Raw genomic sequence first — 17,113 nt, 5'->3', positions numbered from 1 at the left:
TGTTAGAATATTTTTCTATGTTAAGCATTGATGATTTATTTTTCTAATTATAGCTTTAATTATCTTATCTTAATTGCATTGTGGAATTCAATACAATAAAGATTTAGCTCTACTAGAGGCACTTACTAGTATCTTCAATTCCGCTATTCTTTTATTATTTTAATATTTTACATAAAATTTTACGTGGTAGTGTTATTGAGGGAGATCGTTAGAATATTAATTTGATGATTGGATATCAATCGGCTGAAACCACCTAATGAAGCGGAGGTCACTAGTTCGAATCCCCTCTCTCCCTCTTGTGCGGATATGTCAAAAAAAAAAAAAAAAAAATTGATGGTCGGATAGCTGGGGAGAAGGGAAGAAACATCAAACAATTTGAAAGGGTATCTTAGGATTTAGCTCTCAAGCTTCAAACAAGATCATACCAACAAAAAAAAAAAACATCATCAAGTGAACACAGAAGGCAGCCTAACAAGGGTCTCTGTCTCTCCACGGTGAAACAGGCGCTGCCATTTTTTCACATGGCTGATAACTCGTTTGTGTGCACCGACTCTTGCCGCAGATATGCCAAACAACATGCAAACCTTCCTCAGCTTCTTTAATCTCCTCCCAATCTTAACCTTCAACCTACAAATCCTGATTCTCAAAACCCATGATCTTCTTCGAGAATCCGCCTGCAAAAGCACTTTCTGGATCAAGAACTGCGCCAGCTGATGTTTTTTCTCTTCTGGGTCTTCATTGTCGATCTTTGAGTAACCATTTGATGGTCGTCTCCTCAGAAGAGCCATTTCCTTAATTTGTATGAAAACGAGGGAGAGTAAATTAAGAGTGAGCTGAAATGTTAATATTGGAGGCATATTTATAGAGTAAATTAAGATATTGAAGAGTTTTCCTGGTAATGAAGGGTGGGTCATAGCTGAGGAGGTCACATGTAAGGAAGCTGGCATGTGCACCAGTATTTGGTAGAAAAATAATGGAGGAGAAAAACTGCAGTCTCTTAGCTGGCGTTACATCATCGCCTCAAACAAAAACCTACTCTTTAGAGAGTATGCCAATAGATTTAATTGTTCTCATAAAAGAACCACAGGAAGGTGGCAGGCATGCAGAGCTCCCCAAGTTCAAGCCTCTTGCATGATGAACCATATCAAAAGGTACCAATCGACCACATGTTGAGGTTACTATATCTACCCCGGGATGAGAGAGACACATGCCACCAATTTAGGATGGCACGAAACCCGGGGCATCTAGGGGAATGGTCTCCCGTGAGGTAGCAATTCGTGTTTGTGTTTCGAGTTTTATAATCATATCGAAATATGGGTCAAACTTGTCAACCTTATCATGCTAATTTCATATTGAGTTCTTGTCAAGTTCACATGTTCGTGTCAAAAATGGCCAGCCTTAAATGTCGTGTATCGGGTTCAAGTCATGTTAAGATGTGAATATAAGACTATATAGATCAATTCTAATATAATCCATTTAATTAAACGGATTAGGCCCATAGTCCTCTAATTTAGTTTTTGATTCGTATCGAGATCATTATAGAAACATATAATAAGATAAATATAAAAGCGGAATAATAATAATGAAATAAAATATAATAAACACAGAGTTTAAGGTGGTTCAGTATATAGCCTACATTCATACATCAAAGCCTTAATATGCTACATATTTATTTCCTTCATATATGATCAAAGTACACGACTCTATTTATAGAATTTTACATGTGATTTGAAATACTTCAAATACAAACATATCCTTTAAATCAGTTTAACAAATATTATCTAAATCACTTGATTTAGAGAATACAAAATCAACATTTATTCCAAATAATTTATATTGTTAATAACATGAGTCACATATAAGTTTTGTTTCAAATCATCCACAAATTTCAAAATCTGAGGGTATGGTCGTAATCCCCAACCCCAATTGGATGGAATCCATCCTTGATAGGATCAGAGTATGCCAAGAGGAAAAAAAATAAAAAATAAATAAGAGAAAAAATAAAAAATAAATAAGAGAAGGAAGTAGTCGGTTAATTAGTTTAGGGATCTTACGTAATTCATGCATGCATATGGACTGGTTATGATGAATTATTATTGAAAAGAATGCTTAATTTAGATCAATATTGATGGTGGAAGTGTGTGCTGACCGTAATAATGCTAACTTTACTGCTAAATTATGTTATAATACAACATTATTGAAGCCCAATTTTCTTTACGATATCTTGTAATTAATTATAGGTAGAGCAGTTCCACGTGCTCTAGAAACACGCAGCCTAAGTAAAATAATGTTATTATGAAACCAAAGGGCATGCATTTTCACTTTAGACAATTTTATTTTATTTTTTTCAAGAAAATTCTTTAAATTCAGTCTATTAAACTGATATATCTTTAAAATATGTAATTTTTAATAAAATTACATGCTTTAAAGACATATAACCTAGCATTTCTCGACATATATATAAAATCTAGCTAAAAGCTTTTCTCATTTTTCTTTTTATTTTATTTTATTTTGTGTTGGTGAGCTCCAAAGTCAAAGAGGGAAAGCCTGCCGTTTGCAATATAGAAAGACAAGATTGACAAAAATTTCCACCAACTGGTGTGAATGATGCATCTTGTACAGTAAACAAATAAAGTCAGACAAAGCAAGAGAAACTGAAGTGTCTAAAGAAAGTGAGGAGACAAAGGCAACCTCATACATGTTGGCCATCAAGTGGTTGGGGTGTGGCGGCTTTCTCAAAGAGTCAACTCACCGAGGCATACGAAGACTCTTTCTACAAATAGTAGGAATTAAAACACTATTTATTTAATTAATTGGGAGGCATATATATTAATTAATATAATTCGATCCACCCTCCCACCATTTCCAAGATTAATCGAACAATGAATTTGGTTATTCAATGCATATATGAGAGTTAATTTAAGCAATTATGGGTCACAACTCACAAGTTTGCATTTGCATTTGCATTTGCAGCATGTTAATTTACACCATATAGTAAAAAAAAGATGCGATGATATTATTACTCTATAGTAAATATTATCACCAAGAGTAATATATCGATAGAAAGAAAAGATGACGACGTTTTAATGTTTTGTGATTAAGAGTTGCGTGCAAGAACATTGTATCATATTATATAACACTCACTCAATTCATTTGTTAATGTTTTTAATTTGAAAAGAGCACGCCAAAGTTTTTTTTTTTTTTTTTACTCTATTGTTCCAATAGAAAACCGGAAAAACAAAATGGGAGACAAAGCCATTTCTTTTTTCTCAACGGAGATAATTGTTAGAGAGATTGACACTCTAGAAAGTCTTTCAGTAAAACCATAATATATATAACATGTTAAAACATCACACAACCTAAATATTTAAGCAATATTTATAATATAAAATTACTCATATGTACATACTCAATAAGAATAAGGCATGGGCATGTACATAATTTTCTTATTATTATGAGAATAACGAATCAAAAAACCTATCTAGACATTCTGATTTTCTAACTAATAAAACCGTCACTCACTTTCAACTAATTTGAGACTTATATGGACTTGTCAATTGCTTCCTTTAGCATCTATTGGTAGAGTCTTCTGCGTACAAGAAGAAAGTTGAACCAACAAGCTTTCAAAATCCGTTTGGACTCGTGAGAGCGTTTTCAAAAACTATGAGTTTAAAGATCAAACTGCGATTTAACTAAATGCTTAACTGTATTTTTCAAAAACCTCATTTTCAAATCATTATTTTTTAAATCGCAAGTTTTGAAATTACAAAACGAAACGGATTCTCAATATCCCAATTCAAAATCGAATACAATACAACGGTTTGTTATAATATATTTTATATCAATCATAACCAAAAAAATAATAATTTGATTAAGGTTTTGATTGACATATATTATATATGATTGAAGGAAATTGATGTAAGCAATTTCAATAAGGTTTGAGGCTGTGATCACCTCTCTCCCTAAAATAACATTTTGGATTGCATCAATTACGTCAACTTGCCATACCCAAGCAGCTGACACCATAGTGCATGTGAATGCATGGCCGGTGACAAGTTTAATTTTGTTATCCACGTGTCTCTTTACTCACCATACAACCTCATCGAGCATACCTCATTCATGTCATTTTTGGATGCATTAGTCATGTATATATGTGTGATACTTTTTATTAAATAATTATATTTTTTATTTTTTATTAATTTAAAATTTTAAAATAATTGATAATTTAAGATAGTATTAGAATAGTGATCATGAGTTTGAATTTTAACTCCAAAGTTTATCCACTATTTCAATCAAAACATTCCACATGTTATTTGGTCTCACACGTAAGAGAGAGTTTTAAGTAGGGGTGAGGGGTGTTCAAATGGTTATAACCGTGGGTTATTGGCTCTAACCGACTTGGGCAGTTATTGGTTTTTAATAACCGCAATCGCCAAGGCGGTTATTGGTTATTTTATAACCGACAGTTAGTGGTTATTCAATCCAATAACCGTTTATTTTTGGTTTTTTAAAAATGGGCTTTTCGGCTTTTTAAGTGTTTTGGGTCTTTAATTTGCTATTTTTTGGTTTTATTTTAAGGGTTTAAGGCCAAAATATTCCAAAAAAGATGAATAAAAATGGCCAAATAAATTCTAGCCCAAAAACATGGCTAAAAAAACATAGCCGAAATCCATTGATTCAAATTCAAATGAAAAAATTAAAAAGACAAATCCCGAATCCTACAAGTTTCATCTTATTCTCCCATCCAAAACGGCGTCGTTTTGGATGTTTCATTTAATAGTTTTTTTATATATATGAAGGTGGTTATCGGTTATAACCGCATTTTCCTACCTCTAAAATGGCTAACGGCAACCGCTCTAGTCAATTAGTGATTTTTAATAACCTACTACTATATCGGTTAGCAGTTAGCGGTTATCGGTTTGCGATTATAATCAGTTATCGGTTGGCGGGTCGGTTTCCCTAGGGTGGCAATTTGTATTCCCATGTTAGGTTTGAAACATATGGTATTGTGTTCGGGTCATGTCGAGACATGAGTATATAAACTATATAGATTAATCATAATCTCACTCATTTAATTAAATATATCAGATTTTTCAACTACAATATGCTAATTTCATGGTTTAAAAAGAATTGAGAACATAATCTATATTGATAATATCCAATTAATTATATTAAAAATGATATTTTTGTCGCTGGTCCTAATTTTAAGCATATAGGATTGAGTTGGGTTGTTTTGTGTTGAAGTGGGTCTGACAAGCCCAACCCTAAAGCTCCATAAAGAACCCGATATACCTAGGGCAAGGAGATGTCTCAAACGACATGCATTCGATTGGCCAGCGCATAAACGACATTGTCTTGATCGAACGGTTCACAAAATGACATCAACTTCTTTCCTTCCGTACCAGATCCAACACACTCAACGAGTCAACGTATCGTGAAGTTACGGAGGAGAAGCGATCGTTAACCCTACGCCCATTCCGTTACGGTCTGAATTTATATTTTCCACGAAATCCAAAAAGGAAAAAAATAATAATAATAAACGACATAGTAAATATATGAAGAAATAAATAAATGCACCATATTTCACGATTAGCGCAGATTTTGGATTTTCTTGATTGATTTCTTGGAAACCCTTTTGGCTTCTCAGTGCATTGGAGCCCTTGCAATTTGTAGGTACGTATTTCACAGTGCATTTTGCAATTTTTTTTTTTAATGATAATATTATTTTGCACTGCGTTAATTGTTGGAATGGTTACGTCATTGTTGATACAAAAACTGAAAAATACTTTGTTGGGTCAGTAAGTAATTTAGGGCTTTGATCCCAGGGAGTACGGAGGCTGGTCTTTGTTGTCTTGTGGGATAGTAGTGCATTAGTGAGCTGAGATTGAGTGTTGGTTAGATTCACTGAAATGGATAATGCAGTGTAGAATATAGGATTCTAGGCGTTAGGATGAGATACTCATATATGAAATTTCTCAAAAGGGTTTGAATTTTTGTGGGTGGTGTGCGTTGTTTTGTTCATTTTGTGTTTGTGATGCTATATCATTCATGGCTCTCTTGTTTCTGTGTTTGATTAAATCCAGAGATCCACCTAGCTGACTTGGAGCCAAAATTATGCCCTTTGGACATCCGTTGGTTGTTCTCGTTTGTATTAGGTCTTCTGTTGTATAAAAATTTAGAACTTTATTTTTCTGAATCTTGTTTTCTTGCTGAATCTTGAGTTATTAGGTCTTCCTTTTATACAAATATTTAGACTTTGTCTTCTGGATACTTGTTTTTTTTGCTGGATTTAACATTTGTTATTGTTCGCAATTCTATGTCGTCCTGACAAAGAATGATTTAGATCTACTTGCCATGGTGAAATTGAAAAAAGAATGCATTAAAATTGGCAATAGCAATGACTATTTACTGGTCCTATAAGCAAGTGTCACTAAACAAGGATGATTGAGATCCACGGCCAGAATTCCCGGCCTTTTTGGTTTGGTGTGTGCTTTGGTTATCTGGCTTTGCTCAAGTTTTAGTTCTCAATGAGAAGATTAGGAGGATCTTTTAGTTCTTGAGTGACACTGTTCTTTTTCTTTTTCACCAAAGACTGGTGGAGATAAGTTAATTCCATGAGGGTCTCGATCTTAATCATGAAAATAACTTCTTTTTTTTGTCCACCTTGAGAAAGTTAGGAAGGTCTTGAGAAAATCTTGAATTTCTCAAACTGGTATATGTAAATCTTTCATGCTTAAATAAGTTACTCGTGATAGACTTTATTTCATATTAACAGAATAAAATTATTCTGTTAATATGATCGAATTAGTATCAATTCTCGACTTCTTGTATATACTTGTTTAACATTGCTCATGAAAAAGGATCCTTGTATGAAAAAGATTTCTTATAACATAATTATTTTATAAATAGAATCAATCTGTCTTTTAATATTCAATGGGCCTTATCATTGTATTTCAAGATTACAAGGTGATATCTAGTGGTTGAGATCAAGGCATAACTGTGTTTTATGAGCTTTTGATTTAGAGCCTATTTGAGATTGTGTTAACAAGCTTAAGAAGTACCTTTAATACATAAAAAGTTGTGCCAAACAAAAAACTAGTTTGTTTGAGAAAAAAACTTTTGGGAAAAGTTTAAAAATGAAGATTTTTCTAAAAAGCTTGTTACGACTTTAAAAACTTTATTTCTCAACGCAATCTCGAGCATGCTCTTAGTTTTTTGACCAATGTACTTATTGGACTTGACATACCAGCTATTAATCTTAGTTTCTCTATTATTACTTTCCATTTTATTATTCAAAATTTTATTGTTTTGCCACTGTGTTCAGTTCTTCCTTCTATTCAAATTGATATGTCAATGTCTTTATGTTTCTCTGGAATCTCAATTATCTTCATGTTTTTAAAATTAGGTCCTCCCTTCGATCCGTTTTGCTTTCTATTGTATACTTCAGTTATTCTTCAGGTTCTTCTTATGGCTGTTTCTCGCAGTGAAGAGACTAGCGTCAACACAAATATGGAGGTATAAAAATCAGGAATTAGATCACAGATTGTCATAATCAGGCTCACCCAACTTAGTTGGATTTTCAAATGAGTGATGAGTGGAGCCCTGGCCTCGGGGCTTGGGGTGAAGATTAGGCAGGTTGAGCCTAGGGTAGGGTTTTGTAAATTAGTGTTGAATTCGGTGATGTCCTCACAGAAGTGTATAGATGGTTCAGGGTCAAAAAAGTATGATGTTAAACTCAGTACTTCTGGTATGATCAGTTAACAGTGTTCCATCCCTGATCGTAAGTGGAGGACATAGGGAGCTGATATGGTGATGTAGAGAGACGTGGGTATATCTTGGAGGGTATATGTCTTCTAACTCTAAATTAGAGAGGTAATTTTTTATGGCAGTTCCTCTATAAACGTAGTCACTAACACCCTGTACGAGAAGCAGAGATCCTGATCATATTATGTGTAATGCTTAGTATGGGGATAGGGGGTTGGCTCAGTGGTTGGACAGTCTGAGACTTTGAATATGCGCCTAGTTTCATTTATCATATTGAGGACATAAATGCTTACGGGAATAATATGGGCCACATATGAAAATTGAAGTTTTTTGCCAATCAATTGAAGTCTTCATTCGTCAGTACGATATATGCAGTTATGGGCAGTGGTATTTAGAGTTATATGGTTTCTGCTTAGCAAACCAGAGTATTAGGAATTTTATATCATTGCCAAGTAATTATCCAAACTAATCATGTTATTGTTTGTTCTCTGTTGTTTGCAGGAAAAAGAATTCTAAGACCAGTGTAGAACTGTCATTTTGTTTGTGAACATGGACCAACAGAGTCAAAGGACCAGTTCTTTATCTCCTGGAGACCTTCCCATGAAGCGGAAACGTGGTCGTCCACGTAAGGATGAAAATCCGGTGCTGGGGAAGAAGAGCCCTGTGACGCCAGGATCTGACAGCGTGAGGAAAAACAAAGAAAGTGCGGGTACAAGTGATGATGTTAATCTTGACATGGTGGGTCAGGTGGTTACTGGTGTCATTGAAGGTTCATTTGATGCTGGATATCTTCTTAATGTTAAGGTAGGCGACACCGATACTCAAATGAGGGGTGTTGTATTTCTTCCGGGGCTGTTCACTCCAATTACTGCAGCAAATGATGTGGCTCCACATGCTAAGATGCACACCAGAAAAGAGATTCCAATCCCAGTTCTCAACCCACAAACTCAGTTCCATAATTCTGTTCCCCTATCAGGACAAAGTGGTAAGCAACCTAATGAGCATAAAACCCTTGCACCTGAACTTTCAGATCAACTTATATCCTCTGAGATACAGACTGCACTGCGAAATGCTCTTGAGAACCAATCTGCCTCTGTTGTTGTCCCTCCAGCTGTCAAGTTGCCAAAGAATGATACAGGTCTTTCCTTGGGAGGAAATGAAGCGCCACAGCAAACTTTGGAGCCTGCACTTGAGACCCAATCTGCTATTATTATGGCACAGCCAGATCATGATAAGATTGTTGAACGCGATGAGTTGTTGCAGGAATGTGAAGCTTCCACACTGCTTAAAGGGCCTAATCTTGATACTGAGGCAGCTGAAGAATCAAAGGCAGAACCAGCATCTGAGCCAGTAGTTGTTGATGCAGTGCCAGGCATTGAGATAGTTACTAAAGAGCTGAAAGTTCAGCATCAGGATGCAAGTCTCAACCTTGACCCGAACGAATTGGTTCATGATGAAGCAAAGAACCAAAGTCTTGAACTCAACCAAACCCCTGTATTTGCCGAACCCGAACTTGAACCCAAACCTGAACCTGAAACCGAACCCATTTCTTCAGAACAGATTAATAACCCTGTGGACACTCTGATGGAAGATCAGGCTTCACCAAAGGAAGATATAGCACAAGCTTCACTGTTGGAGCTTCGGCTTTTAAATGGAACGCCTGCAAGTGATCCTGCTGACACTACTGAGTTGGGCTCACACTCTACACCACAGACCAGCCAACTGCCAGTGATTTTTGAGGGAGAGATTATTCCATCCGAGTCCAAGCTCGTTTCAGGAATGATTGAGCCTCAGATAACTAGTTCTGGTGCCACGAGTGATCCTGCTGACACTACTGAGTTGGGCTCACACTCTACACCACAGACCAGCCAACTGCCAGTGATTTCTGAGGGAGAGATTATTCCATCAGAGTCCAAGCTTGTTTCAGGAATGATTGAGCCCCAGATATCTAGCTCTGGTGCCACGAGTGATATGGAATATGGTATCAAAGATGTCATTCCTTCTACACAATCTTAGAGCCTTCCTATAGGATCTGAGAATTGTTCGTGAAATTTAACATAGGAAAAAAGACATGACGGTAGATTCAAGGCTTGAGAATAAATAGGTAGTAGTCCCTTGATGGTTTTGTTTTATCATTCTACTTTGCACTGTTACTTTTGACCTTTTCCAAATTACTTATTTAAAAAAAAAAAATTGATGTTGATTTTTTTTTTTTTTTTTTTGATGCTTTTCCCATGATGATTGGGAAGGATTTTGTGCTTATTTATTCTTAGAAGTATTTGTTACCAGTTTCTTGTCTCTTTACATGCCAGTCTATTCAATATAATACCTTAATAATGTGATGACCGAATTACTAATAATTCGGGCAATAAATATAAGATAGCTACTATAGGGCATATCTGTCTTAGCAAGGGGCAGTTTGCCCGAGATTTGCCCAAATAAGCAAGTTTTATAAGAATCCCAGTAAAATATGGAAGAGTAATACTGCACAATTTCACTTGTAGTTTTTACAATTATCAGTAATAATCCATCCTAAATTCAACTGCCTAACTTCTAAATAAAATATAGAGATATGATAGTTCCATACTCCTGCTCGGCATAAAAAAAAGAGTAAGGTTCATGTATTCCTTTAAACTATTACTTAATTGACAAAATTACTTTTAATTGACAATATTTTTTTAAATTATCAAAAATTGACAATGTTTCCCATACTGAAATTACTCTTAATAAAATTATTAAAAAAAAAAAATACTAAAACTTCTAGAAAAAAAAAACTAAAACTTAAAAAAAATAAAATAAAACTAATACTCATGTTATCCCCAAATCCCCCAAATTTTTTTAAAACCTAATACTCTCCTTCTCCCGCTGCTCTCCCTACCTCGCTCACCCTCTCTCTTACTCCGGCGAGAGATACCGGCCACCGGCGAAGAAGAAGGCTCTTTCTCTCTCCCACCGCTTGGTTTTAGGTTAATTTTGGAGAACAAGACAAAAACACCTGCAAAATCTAGGGCTTTTCGAAGATTTGGGTATTTCATTTCATCCGAATCATTTGAGGTTTTTTTTTTTTATCTAATTTTGCTTTGCAAAATCTAGGGCTATTCGAAGGATTTGGGTATTTCTTTTGATTTGGGATTTGGGTATTGGGCATGCTCTCCCTCCTAGCTCACACTCTCTCTCACTCCGGCGATGTAGCTTTTCTCCGGCGAAGAACAACGTGATATCTTGCCAAGCTCCTGATCATTCGCAAAAGGGTTACGTCTCTCTCTCTCTCTCTCTCGGGACCGAATCTCAATCCGTTCCGTTGTTTGGCACACTATCGAAAGCGGCCCCGGCGGTCAAACACCAAAGTCCACTAGAGTGTTCTTTTTTTTTTTTTTTGTCAAACTGCTTGATTTGGACCGTCCGATTGATCCTACGCTAAACATTAAAGGCACGGCAGAGTAAAATAGGAAAAAGTACAGAGCACGCGTGGACGCTACAGTCGCCTCTCTCTGCCGCCCGATCCCTCCCAAGGTGACGATCTCTCTCCAAACTTGGCAACCATCGTCTCTAGCTCCAATTGATACGAAACGTTGCAGCTTTTGCAGATCTCTTGGCCTCTTTGTTTGGTTTCTGAGAAAACTGAGGAAAGTTAAAAGAATTTGCAAGCCTCGTTCGGTATTTTTGTCGAGCAGAAGATGGACATAATATCGCAACTACAAGAGCAAGTGAACACAATCGCAGCGCTGGCCTTCAACACCTTCGGAACGCTCCAGAGGGACGCTCCTCCGGTGCGACTCTCTCCGAACTACCCGGAGCCACCACCGAATACCGCCGAGGACGCCGCCGCGAATATCTCCGAACAGCCTAAGCCCCTCAGCGCCGCTCTGGTCAAGGCCGCTAAACAGGTATATCATTTGCCAGATCAAGAATGCTGTAGAATTTCTAGGTATTCTTCCTCCTCAAATTTCAAGGTATGCCAAAATTGCTTTTGCAGTTTGATGCTCTGGTTACAGCACTGCCATTGTCTGAGGGAGGTGAAGAAGCGCAACTGAAAAGGATTGCGGAACTGCAGGTATGGAGTCGACTGACTGACCGACCTACCGCGCTCAAATTCAAGATTCTAACAGTTTTTGTATGAATTGATTGTGCAGGCCGAGAACGATGCCGTTGGTCAAGAGCTTCAGAGACAACTGGAGGCTGCAGGTCTGTCTCTGGCATTTCACACATTTTTTTTCTTTTTTTCGTATTTCGTTTAGAAGTGTCTAAAAAAATTCAAGTTAATTTGTCGTTGTTGGATCTAAGAATCTCAATTGTGTTTGGTGGTTCGCCAGAGAAGGAACTAAGAGAGGTCCAGGAGTTGTTCGGCCAAGCGACGGATAATTGCTTGAATTTGAAGAAACCAGATTGAAGAAGAGGAGAGGAGAGAAGAGAAGAACATCATCGTTTACTTCTGTTTTCCTGTCGTTTATACTCCCCTTTGTTACCTTCCTATAATATCATTTCACTCATCTTTTCCATGCAAAGGCATCTAATGTAGTCTTCATTTCAATGGCCACTGAAAACTTTTTTCTTTCCTCTTGGGCATATTTTTTCCTTGTTTTATATATACATTTGGCATTGTCATTAGTAATGGTGTCTTAAAAAGAGTATTGCTCTTGTTTGGTAACCAGTGTTGAACATACTTTTTGTTTTCAAAAAACCAATAACACACGTTTTCTCAAAGCCATTAACAAACAGAAAAACTAAACACTTCAAAAAATATAAACCTGAAAAACACTTCTCAAAACCATTATCGAATGAACATCATTTGAGAGAAGAAGACGCCAACTAGAGTAGCACAACAACACAACCAGCGAGTAGATAAAATTGCAGAACTTGGTGAGGAACACAACATTAGCAAGTGAAGGAGTTATGAGACATACAAGAAACAAGAGTGTCATAATTAGTTTCCTCGAAAAGACTAGGGAGAGATTCAAAGTAGCTTCAAACAGTATCTTACAACTAAATTTATTTATTAAATAACAAAACCAGGGAAGGTAGCGACGGAAGAAGCCAAAAATTCTCAGCTATATCCCGCTTGCTGCTGTGGTGCCTGCTGCTGGTAATTCCCGTAAGGATATCCATACATGTTAGGGTCTTGAGGAGCCGGGGCATATCCATAGCCTTCATGCCCATATGCATATCCATAATATGCACCATTCCACTGGTTTGGATCTGGCTGAGACTGGACACCAGCAGATATACCCTGTACATATTAGACACAGATTCATGCACCCATGGAAACTCCCACGAAGAAAACATTGGAAATTACTTGGTAAGACATACCGCCTGTTTGTTTGAAGGACTACGGCCCCAAGAAAGTCGAATATTTTGTCCACCCAACTGCGTTCCATTTAACATCCTCAATGCTTCCTCAGCACAGCTTCTGATGTGCATCCACATAAACACACAACAGAATAAATGTGAGCTCTATAATTCAGAAATGTCACTCTACAAATATCTGGAATATTTACTTGCCTGTCAACAAATTGAACGAACCCACATCGCTTGCCTGATGGTATTTTCACATGTAATAATTGCCCATATTGGCTGAAAACTTGTCTCAAATGGTCATCTGTAACATTAGGATCCAAATTGCCCACAAATATCTGCAGTGAAAGTTTTTAAGTCACAAACATGTTGCGCAAAAGAAATTTCCATGCAGGAAACAAGCCAAGTACTCACAGTTGTGTTATTTGGATCATTCTCGTTCTGAGTCCCTTGAGAATTCTGGTATGAAGCTGCATATAAAATATAAACGTGAAATAAAAGGGAAATAAAAGGTGGGGTGTTTTGGCAAAACACGATTCAAGAAGCAGTTCACCAACACTAGAAACTGTTACTTTAAAACGTGAACACAAATGAATTTAATAGGGAATCCTCATCCCCATGAAACACCATATAGAAGCAGAACAATTGTCAAAATGTATTCTACAAGTGTCGCAGAAAACAAACAAACAATTGAAGATACAACATCATCGAAACAGAAAGCACCAATAATAGTACCCGGTGGCTGTAGGAAAATTTGGCAGCCACCACCTTAAATAGTACACGGTGGCAGGGATCACTGACATCACTGCCAGTCTTTCTAAGTGATCACTCAATCCAAGGGTTAGATCCTCATAAAATTAATAAATGAACAGAGGAGAGAATGATCAAGGTTCTACGATGCAACTTTTTGATTTAGTTTAAATTAATAGCTACTGTCCCTCAGATCAAAACATTTAGAGATGACCCAAAAAGTCTATTAAGGAGACTTTATGCTTCTTGATATTGTAATACATTTACAATGCATTCACCCATCCCTTCATTTGAGTCTTAAAATGCTCCATCTGGCTGCCAGCGAAATAAGAGCAAAGCAAACAAAGTTGTGGATCTTGCAACTAACCCACCTAAGTGTATGACCCAAAACTTTATTCGCTAATCCTCCATCATTGTTGATGGAGGACTGATAACCACATTCCCTTTTTTTTTTATAAGTAATCAGAATTTTATCACATACATATTCTGTTAATAAGTACATAATAAAGCCCTCTTTCTAATTATTGATCACATTATACTAGGACCATTATTTTACTACTTGAATATGTCTTCACGATGCTTCCATCAGATATTTACAAGAATGTAGAGAGTAACCTCTGAGGCACAAAAGTTAACCCTTAACATTTAACATAATTATGTGCTCTCCAGAAGATAGGATGAAACATAGGTGGCCATGCGTGTAGCCACCCCAAGTGATAAAAGCCAGTGAGATTAATCATTATGAACCCACAGACTAAAATAGAATTCAGCCCGTAACATGCAGTTTCTGGCAATTCCAATGATTTGCCAGCTGCAAACCCAGAGAATCTTTTCCCATGGACTGAAATCTAGAAAAAAGTAATCAGAGTTCGGCATCGTGGAGCAACAAGGGGAACAATAAATCTGACTAAAAAATAAATGACATAAGGAACTAGTACATGAGAATATAAAGATGTAAATCTCCTGAAAAAAAGCACAGAAGGGAGATAAACTCGTAAACCAAAAATGTTATTGGGCGATAAACTCTCTCAGTAATCAGAAGAGCCGCAAAATGTAACTTTGACTAAAAGCTCAACCAATAGAATGAACTGAAACTTGAATTTGAAATGTAGCATTCCAAATGCCACACAGAAATAAAGGGCAAGACATAACTGGGAAACTGACCTAAGGGAGGCCATGCACTATAGGGGTAACCATTTCAGCTGAAATCAGTTCCAGGCCCCTAGATGACAGAGCCTCTTGACACCCTGCTTTGAGACAACATGAGTTCTATAAGTTTTAAGATTTTAATAGCATTTACTGTGCCCAAATCTTAAACGAGAGTAAAGGAAGGAAATCGCTTTCGAAAGTGCTGCATGTCTTCATGTGCATAACTGAAAGGAAGCAAACTAGATCATAATGTTTAGCATACAACAGAACGACTAATGATTGAATTTGGCAGAAACAAACTAACAACGAAATTTTATATTGGAGAAGAAACCCAGGCTCAGAGTATCGGCAACAAATTGAACTGATTATTATTTTCTCTTAACACAACAACCTAAGATTTTATAGATTGCTAATACGTAAGGCCATCAAAAGTATAGTTAACCAAGAAAATATCTTCATTAAATGTTTTACATACCTTTTGGTTGCTGACCCGTTTTATTTGTAGCCGGCCCAATTCGCATAGGCCTTGAAGAACAGATAACTCCATTCATCTCAGTCATAGCACGCAACTGTTCACCTTCATCTCCAAATCTAACAAACCCATAACCCTTTGTCCGACCAGTGAGCCTATCAATCACAACCTTTGCACCCTTAACAGTGGGAAAACGGCCCCTGAAGGTCTCTTGTAACATGTAATCGGTAACGTCAGGAGCCAAATCCCCCACAAATATTGTGAAATCAGGAGAATCATCAGAGCGCCTGTCACCTGAACTAAAAGTCGCCCAGTTCAGTCTGAAGTTCTGACCACCATTTGGCATTATGGTACCATTATACGTTTGAAGAACTCTTTCTGCAGCAGCACGTGTTAAAAAATCAATAAAGCCATAACCCTCTGACTGACCAGTCTGCTTATTGCGGATAACTTTCACCGCAGCTACCTGCAACCACAAACATCTTCAATAATTTAACCCCCAAAAGAAAAACCATGAATCTCCTCTCTTTCCCCTCATTTATTTGTCAACAGGCATGATTTACAGTTTGACACAAATTGAATAAAGATGATATAATATCCTGATGCTCGAATCCTAATTTTTCCAAATTTTGATCACTGCATATTCAACACAGTAAAAAAAAAAAAAAAAAACCCAACTTTTTTCCATGCTGAAAACATGCCAATAAGCCATATACACCACCCAATAAAAAGTAAAGAGAACCCACCAAGTTTTACAACCAAAAAATGACAGAAACATCAACAGGATCCAAAATCTAACCATAAAATAACAAATAAAAAAGTAAAAATATTTCACAAGGAATCACTGAGACAATACGTCAAACACGTATGCTACATAAAGAACCACTAAGATACAACGCAAACACAGATCAAACCCCCAAAAAAAAATCAATAACATAAATAAAAAATAACATAAAGATAGCTTATGGTTGGGTGGGGTTGTAACTTGTATACCTCGCCGGCCTGAGCGAAGCAAGAGAAGAGATAGTTCTCGTCCATCCAGTACTGTAGGTCCCCGATCCAGAGCGTGCGGACCTCGTCGGCGCTGGTGGGCTGGGCCGGCTGATGGGCCTGGTGAGGCTGGACCTGCTGCTGAGCCCACATCGGCGGAGGCGCCTGAGCCGGGGCTGCCGCCGGCGGCATCATCATGTACGGCTGTTGTGGGTATTGCTGTGCCTGTTGTGGCATTGTTGGCTGAGCCACGCCTGTTGGAGGCGGTTGCATCATTGTTGACAGGGAGAGAGAGGTACAGAGAGGGTTTGTGTTTGAGCGGGCGCTTTGCGTTTAGGGCTATACCTAACCTAACCCTAGACAGGAAAGGTGTGAAAGACAGAGCGTGTGTGTGTTAAGGGGATTGGGTTTAAAGAAAGAGTAGGAACGCAATCTGTACGCGTGGCGGTTTCGGTCAAATTTGACCAACTGTTTATTGCCATTTAGGTTAAGTTTAACTTCCTCGTACTGGAACGATGTATTAATTGGAAATAAAAATAATGATTAGAAATACAAATTTTTTTAATGCAATATAACAACTATCCTTGTTCATTTCATTTCATTTCATAAAAAGATCAATTTTTTTTTAAAAAAAAACTAAATGAAATAATATTTTAACTAAATTTTCTAAAATATCCTTATAAACTCTTCCTCCTA

General features: G+C 37.0%; 4 protein-coding genes across 7 annotated transcripts; 2 read left to right on the top strand and 2 right to left on the bottom strand.

Annotated features, from left to right (window-relative positions):
* Positions 1 to 425: 425 nt before the first annotated feature.
* Positions 426 to 912, bottom strand: LOC132173126 (uncharacterized). Its single transcript, XM_059584712.1, has one exon. The coding sequence runs from the start codon at positions 855 to 857 to the stop codon at positions 447 to 449; it is 411 nt and encodes a 136-aa protein (XP_059440695.1). The 5' UTR covers positions 858 to 912; the 3' UTR covers positions 426 to 446.
* Positions 913 to 5,565: 4,653 nt separating this feature from the next.
* Positions 5,566 to 9,967, top strand: LOC132172646 (protein METABOLIC NETWORK MODULATOR 1). Of its 2 annotated transcripts, XM_059584183.1 has the most exons (3): positions 5,566 to 5,673; positions 8,266 to 8,749; positions 8,876 to 9,967. In XM_059584183.1, exons 2-3 carry the CDS (start codon positions 8,314 to 8,316, stop codon positions 9,778 to 9,780), a joined length of 1,341 nt encoding a protein of 446 aa, XP_059440166.1. In that variant the 5' UTR covers positions 5,566 to 5,673; positions 8,266 to 8,313; the 3' UTR covers positions 9,781 to 9,967. The 2 variants fall into 2 exon arrangements, with proteins under 2 accessions (XP_059440166.1, XP_059440165.1); XM_059584182.1 differs by having other exon boundaries at positions 8,266 to 9,967.
* A 637-nt stretch (positions 9,968 to 10,604) lies between these two features.
* LOC132170895 (mediator of RNA polymerase II transcription subunit 21) lies at positions 10,605 to 12,319 on the top strand. Of its 3 annotated transcripts, none has more exons than XM_059582043.1 (5): positions 10,605 to 10,790; positions 10,957 to 11,651; positions 11,741 to 11,818; positions 11,898 to 11,949; positions 12,078 to 12,319. In XM_059582043.1, exons 2-5 carry the CDS (start codon positions 11,442 to 11,444, stop codon positions 12,152 to 12,154), a joined length of 417 nt encoding a protein of 138 aa, XP_059438026.1. In that variant the 5' UTR covers positions 10,605 to 10,790; positions 10,957 to 11,441; the 3' UTR covers positions 12,155 to 12,319. The 3 variants fall into 3 exon arrangements, with proteins under 3 accessions (XP_059438026.1, XP_059438024.1, XP_059438027.1); XM_059582041.1 differs by having other exon boundaries at positions 10,605 to 11,277; positions 11,352 to 11,651; XM_059582044.1 differs by having other exon boundaries at positions 10,605 to 11,277; positions 11,343 to 11,651.
* A 260-nt stretch (positions 12,320 to 12,579) lies between these two features.
* LOC132170758 (polyadenylate-binding protein RBP45-like) lies at positions 12,580 to 16,810 on the bottom strand. Its single transcript, XM_059581855.1, has 6 exons — positions 16,421 to 16,810; positions 15,431 to 15,893; positions 13,471 to 13,526; positions 13,264 to 13,394; positions 13,072 to 13,171; positions 12,580 to 12,991 (listed from the first exon to the last, which is right to left on the bottom strand). The coding sequence occupies exons 1-6, from the start codon at positions 16,691 to 16,693 to the stop codon at positions 12,809 to 12,811; spliced, it is 1,206 nt and encodes a 401-aa protein (XP_059437838.1). The 5' UTR covers positions 16,694 to 16,810; the 3' UTR covers positions 12,580 to 12,808.
* Positions 16,811 to 17,113: the final 303 nt, after the last annotated feature.

Source organism: Corylus avellana, chromosome ca2, assembly GCF_901000735.1.
Source record: "Corylus avellana chromosome ca2, CavTom2PMs-1.0".
NCBI classification, from domain to species: domain Eukaryota; kingdom Viridiplantae; phylum Streptophyta; class Magnoliopsida; order Fagales; family Betulaceae; genus Corylus; species Corylus avellana.
The sequence above is the reverse complement of the archived record's forward strand: the minus strand, read 5'-3'. Positions and strand labels throughout refer to the sequence as shown.

Coding starts and splice junctions, on each gene's coding strand:
- LOC132173126 (XM_059584712.1), bottom strand. CDS start 857: ATGCCTCCAATATTAACATTTCAGCTCACTCTTAATTTACTCTCCCTC.
- LOC132170758 (XM_059581855.1), bottom strand. CDS start 16,693: ATGATGCAACCGCCTCCAACAGGCGTGGCTCAGCCAACAATGCCACAA. Junction 13,527..15,430: donor AACGGGTCAGCAACCAAAAG/GTATGTAAAACA, acceptor TTTTATATGCAG/CTTCATACCAGAATTCTCAA. Junction 13,395..13,470: donor ATGATCCAAATAACACAACT/GTGAGTACTTGG, acceptor CTTTCACTGCAG/ATATTTGTGGGCAATTTGGA.
- LOC132170895 (XM_059582043.1), top strand. CDS start 11,442: ATGGACATAATATCGCAACTACAAGAGCAAGTGAACACAATCGCAGCG. Junction 11,652..11,740: donor TGGTCAAGGCCGCTAAACAG/GTATATCATTTG, acceptor TTGCTTTTGCAG/TTTGATGCTCTGGTTACAGC. Junction 11,819..11,897: donor AAAGGATTGCGGAACTGCAG/GTATGGAGTCGA, acceptor TTGATTGTGCAG/GCCGAGAACGATGCCGTTGG.
- LOC132172646 (XM_059584182.1), top strand. CDS start 8,314: ATGGACCAACAGAGTCAAAGGACCAGTTCTTTATCTCCTGGAGACCTT.